At 42.5% G+C, this 6,176-nt stretch overlaps 1 protein-coding gene across 1 annotated transcript; it reads right to left on the bottom strand.

Annotated features, from left to right (window-relative positions):
• Positions 1 to 5,330: 5,330 nt before the first annotated feature.
• LOC135639195 (probable E3 ubiquitin-protein ligase RHA1A) lies at positions 5,331 to 5,801 on the bottom strand. Its single transcript, XM_065152993.1, has one exon. The coding sequence runs from the start codon at positions 5,799 to 5,801 to the stop codon at positions 5,331 to 5,333; it is 471 nt and encodes a 156-aa protein (XP_065009065.1).
• Positions 5,802 to 6,176: the final 375 nt, after the last annotated feature.

Raw genomic sequence — 6,176 nt, 5'->3', positions numbered from 1 at the left:
AGAATTTTATGATAGCATGTAGGTTAAGGACTTATCGTGGTTTAAAGATATCATTTTGGAGCATGTTGTCATTAGATGTCCAAGGGCTATAGGTTGTGTTGTAGGTATAGGTGGTGGAGAGGTACTAACATAGGTTGGGGCAAGCTGAGATACTTCAGTGTCATTAGTCTCAAAAGAGGACAAAGGTAATGGTTGTATTTTCGAGGGCATTACTTTATAAGTAGGGGAACCTTTGAAGAAGGAAGAGGAGCAATGGAGGTGGTGAGGAGCTGTTGAACCGGGATAAGAAGAGAGTATGGATCCTGAGGAGAAGGATGGGATAGTGTTATAGGAGACTCGTTTGACGAGATCGACAATATACTCCAATGATGTATATTTGTTGGAGTAGGTGGCACAGTAGAAGACTTAGAGTTTTGAAATGGAAAGGTAGACTCTACAAAAATAACATGACGTGATATAAAGACTTTGAGTTTAGGGCTCGTAGCATCGAAAGATATTATATTCAAGAGAGTATCAAATGAAAATGCAAGGCTTAAATCTTGATGTTATCTTATGTGAGGCATAGGGAAGTAGCCATGGATAACAAAAACAATCAAATACTTTGAGTTTTTGAAGGTTTAGGGATTTGTGAAATAGTTTTTCAAATGGTAACTGGTTCTGAAGGACTGGAGTGAGCATACAATTGATGAGGTAGATGGCAGTTTGAAAGGCTATAGACCAAAATGTTATTGGCATAGAGGCTTGATGGAGGAGTGTAAGATCAGTTTCAACTATATATCGATGTTTGTGTTCAGCAGAACCAACTAGTTGAGGAGTATGAGGGGGTGACTTAAGGTGTTATATACCACAAGCCGAGAGACTAGATGTGAGGGCTTGATATTCACCATCACCATCAGAGTAAACTATTTTGATTTTGGACTAAAAGAAGTTCTCGACCAAACTTCTAAAGTTAGAAAATATCGTTGAAACTTTATATTTATGGTGGAGAGGGTATAACCATGTGTACTTGGTAAAGTAGTCTATGAAAATGATATAAAATCTAAACTTATCAAAAGAAGTGATTGGGCAAGGCCCCAAACATTAGTATAAATAATTTCAAAAGGTTTATAGCAGGATATGGAGAAGATTTCAAACGAGAGTCTATGACTTTTATTACTTAAAAAAGCATCACAATGAGTTATAATGCTACTAATTTTAAGAGTAAGAAGATAATAACAAGAAAGTAATTTTTGTTAGATAGAGGATGAAGGATAACCAAGATGACGATGCCACACATCAATTGGAGCTACGATGGAAGTGGACTGGGTGATTGTGGAACTAACGGCTACTTGTAAATGTTGTCCGACTTCGGACCAAGGATGCCCCTATGCTTAAATCCTTGATAAAAAAGGAGTTATGAAAGAATTCAATTGAGGTATTACTTTATTTGCAAAATTGAGAAACAACAATGAGATTTCATTTGATGTGAAGTGCACATGGAACATCATCGAGTATAAAAGTTATGTTATATGAATTCAGCATTATGGAACTAGTATAAGTAATGAGGATTCCTTTACCATTATCGATGATGATATATCCAAATGTGTTGATTGGTATTTGGAGTAATCGTGAGATTTGCTTGGGCCAATGTGATGGAGGAGGAAGCATGGGTCGAGATCGACAGACTTTTACAGAGTGTTCGACTTTGTCACACAATTGGCAAACAACTCTTTGTTGACTTAGATGTTTAGGACGCCAAGGCCGAGGATAATTGAAATAGTCGTCTTAATAGTTGTGACTAAAATGCTGATGTTGTGGAGGAGGGATAGTTTGTTTGGAGCTCATAAGTTTAGGAGGTATCTTAGTCAAACCTTTGTTGACAGTCTTGTTATACTAGTTACCCCTCCTTTTGGACTTTTGACTAACTTGAGCAGTGATGGATGATCCTAACAATTTGTCCTCGCACTTAAGATATATCTTCAAGTCAGTTAACTTGTCGTAGAGTTCTTCGAATGACATCGATGAGTCACGTGCTTGTATTGCTACTGCTAGTTCCTTGTACTCATCCCCTAAGCTATTAAGGGTGTGGACAATAACTTCTTCATCACTGACAGAATGACCTATCAAGGCCAAGTTATCGATGATAACTTTTATATTTTGTAGATAATTGATAATAGTACTTCCCTCTTATTTTATTTTTATGAGGCTAGATAGAAGACTGAGCATACGAGTACGTGAATGATCTGCCAAGGTGGTTTACAACTTGCACTAAGCTTCAGTAGCAGTGTTATATGAAGATATGAGTGGGGCAAGGGATCCAACAACTAAGGCTTGAATTACTTGGAGGATAAGATGATCTTGATAAAACCATAGTTTATGGTCCGGATTTGGTACTAGACTGGGTGCTCCTAGGATGTTGAGCATCGCTGGTGGATAACAGAGAGAGTCATCAACGTAGCCTAGTCGATTATAGCCAAATAGGATATTAGAAAATTGAGTATGTTAGGATGCATAGTTGCCACCTTTGGATAACTTGAAGGGAATGAGAGTTGCAACATTGATAGAGATAAGGCATATATATGAAAAAGTACTTTGGTTTCCTGCGGGGACAGTAACTAGAGCATCAGATGTAGATGATGAGGACATGTTGAGGATATGTACCAATTTGAGGAAGCAAAGTGGGAGTTTGCAACAATAAAATGTGGGTGAGAAGACTGCTATGATTAGGTGCGATGAGCCATACTTCTTCGTTGGGACTGTTGCTATAGCAACGGTAGTGATCAAGGAGGAAGAAATGTCAGTGCAAATCAACGTCGCCTGAGGTGAGTTACTGGTAGACGAGTTCTTTGTTGGAGGCGTTTAGCTCTGTGCAGGCTGGTTTGGTTGTGCAATATTAAGCAAAGCTATAGATCTTCGGTTAGTAATTCTTGCAGCTAACGATTGGGGCGGTGAAGAATGGGAAGAGCAGTGCACCATAGAACTCTACTGAAGGGCAGTGCGGGTGCTTCACCAGGAAGGAAGAACTGCTATTCCTTACTTAGCAGTGATGACAATGATGGGCAGCAAGGGAATGAAAAGTTCTCGACATCCGAGATGGCTTGCTGGAGCAAAGCCTCGATATGCTGTTGAAAAGCTAGATAGTGAGGATGCGAAGGAGGAAGACTCAAAGCTGACATGTTGTATAGGTTCTAGTGAGCTGAAGGTGTAGCTTGGAAGAGTAGGTCTGTTTTGTTGTGAGCTATGCTTGTGGCAGTTGACGGCGAGGCAGTGATTGGCAATAGGCGATAACGGTTATGATCAGTGCAGATCACAGCTTTCAGCTGAGTTCAGTGGTCGGAAGGGTGGTGGAGTCCAAGGGAGAGCAACACTCGGTAAAGGAGGCAGATGGCAAAATCATAAAGCCAACTTAAAGGAGGCTTGGAGGAAGCTTTGATGGAGGAAGAGGCAGAAGGAACCTTCAGCGAAAGACTTCAGTTAGCAAGGGAGCAACAATCAACAAAGGCTATGACTATGCTTCCTTTAGGAGAGTCGTCCATGGGGAAGAGAAGCTCGTTATAGGCCTGTGATTGTAACAGGCCTGTCCCTTCCCACTGAGTGTATTCAGTAAGTTCTAGCTGATAGAAGATAAGATTTTCAACTATACGAGGAAATCTCTCTACTCTATTGAGGGAAATCCTCTATTCTGTTGAGAAAAATCCTCTCTCCTAATCTGTATAAATAGGAGAGGGATATATTAATGTATTTAAGTTAAAGTTATTTTAATAAAGCTTCTTTACTTCTTCTTCAATAAAGCTTCTCCAATACATTCAAGATTCTTATCTTATATTCTTTTTATCATGGTATCAGAGCCGCTTGCTCAGAGCAAGCTCTCTTCTCGCTACCGATTCATCACTATTGCTTCTCCACCTCCGGTAGCAATTCTCACTGTCGATTCATCACTATTGCTTCTCCACCTCCGGTAGCAAAAGAAAAGGCTTTCTACCGCTGCTTTTCCATTGTCAAGTCGTTGGTGTGACAAATCTATCCTCCTTAGCGAACGACAACTGTCTTCTCCACTGCCACTCTGCACTAACGTCCGTTCCCTTCCGCTGTGGCATCTCTAGTGCTGCGCTCACCAACACTGCCCCACCTTTTCTCCTTTGCTGTAGCCTTCTTCTCTATTGTAGCATCGTTGCAGCTTCCTCCTCTTTTGTAGCTTCCTCTTTTGTTGTACCTCTATTGCAGCTTTCTCCTCTACTACACCTCTGCTGTAGCTTCCTTCTCTTCCTCCTCTACTGTAGCTTATTCCTCCGCTACAATATTGCTATAGCTTTTTCTATTACTGTAGCTTTCTCCTCTACTACAGCCATCGCCATCGCCATCGTCGTCGCAGCCGCAACAACAGCAATAGCAACAACAGTAGCAGCGGTCTGCTCTTGCCCCACTCACGAAGCCTCTGGCTCGTAAACCTTCTTTACATTGATCCAAGATTGGTATCCTTAACAGGAGCACCATCTTGCGGGGGCATGATAGAAGATAAGATTTTCCTAACTATATGAGGAAATTCTCTATTCTGTTGAGGAAAATCCTCTCTCCTAATCTGTATAAATAGGAGAGAGACATGTTAATGTATTTAAGCTAAAGTTATTTCAATAAAGCTTCTTCACTTCTTTTTCAATACATTCAAGCTTCTTCTCTTCTATTCTTTTCATCACTAGCACAACTTGTGATGGTCCGCACCAAGTGCATCAACCAGTTCTGGATGTTGCTCGATGAGGCGGAGAAGGAGTTTGGGGAAAGTAGTCACTAAGGCGGTACTCCGAGAAACCACGGTAGGAGACAGCGTGGCCAACGGTCTTGTTGGTGACAACGAAAGGGAGAGCGGAAGAATCTGTGATATGCGTGCGTGACTCACCGACCACTTCTCCCGTCGTACTCAACCGTCTGGATCAAGTTGTCGAAGCAGGCGGTCACAAAAAAAGCCACCGGCTCACTAGGAGAAGAGAAGACGTCAACGTAGGGAGGAGAAAACTAGCAACTGGGTGACATCGGATAGCGAGAAAGAGAGAGAGTGCCGCAGCAGTAGCAATGACTGCGAGATCAGAGTTGTGTCACGAAGAAAATCTTGCTAAGACAAGTTTAGCTCTAATATTATGTTACGAATTAAATGAAAAAAATATTATCATCGTATTTAATATGATACTATCTATTTATACACGTTAAGGAAAGATTTTTCTCAATCGAATTACGGTATTTCTTATGTAGTTAAAGAAATTTTAATTACGAAAATCTTAACTGCTATCAATCTCTCCTTCCCAGAGAAAGCAACGGGCGCGCCCTACACAGACGACAGGTGAGCTGATATGTACATCTCACCAAACCCATAGAAACCTTCGCCACCGCCCTTCCTGTTTCGCGGCGGGCAGCAGGCGAACCCTGCACAGCGGACACGTAACGTGACCAGCGTCCACCCACTTATCTATGCACTCCTGGTGGAATCCATGGCCGCAGTTGCCGAGCTCCCTAACCATGTGCCTGGCCTCCAGAGCTCCCAAGCAGATGACGCAGGTGGGGTCGTCCAAGCGGCACCTCCTCGGCAAGCTCGAGAACTCTACCACCCTGAGCTGCTGCTTTATGGACGAAGGGGCCACCGCGGAGGGAGACTTCGCCGACGATGTGGTGTCGGTCGCCGCCCCCGGGAAGTAGAACACATTTTCTTCCCACGGGGGGGTGAGCGGCTCCGACGGCACGTAGAAGCCGAGGCAGTAGAGGACCAGGGAGACGGCGAATTCTACGTACGCAAGAAAGAGGAAGAAGAAGACCACCGGCTTTGGCACCACCATATAGTCGGAATAGGAAGGGAAGCTCATGAATTTGGAGTTGCAGAAAGAGGGAAATGGGCGACCTTTTATAGAGGAGAAGGGCTCATTAAGGCAACAAGAAATATACCAGTGGTTGAGAAACCTTTTACCTGTCGTGAATCATTACTTCCAAACTATAATTTGGTTCAACGAAGAGCAGTCAAACATGGCTTCTTTCAATGCTGAGACATATGACAGGAACAACCACATGCAAAAACTCATATGACATGCACATCTTTCATGGCTAATCATGAAGGAGTCAAAAGTTCGAGAAAAGAAGAGTCTCGGTTAATCTGACAGTGGAGACTTATTCTCCGTGTTGGGAACTCGTCATAATCAAACCTGCAGCCGAATATC

The sequence above is a fragment of the Musa acuminata genome, chromosome BXJ3-5 (genome assembly GCF_036884655.1).
Source record: "Musa acuminata AAA Group cultivar baxijiao chromosome BXJ3-5, Cavendish_Baxijiao_AAA, whole genome shotgun sequence".
NCBI classification, from domain to species: domain Eukaryota; kingdom Viridiplantae; phylum Streptophyta; class Magnoliopsida; order Zingiberales; family Musaceae; genus Musa; species Musa acuminata.
Note: the sequence above shows the minus strand (reverse complement) of the source record. Positions and strands in the feature narration are given on the sequence as shown.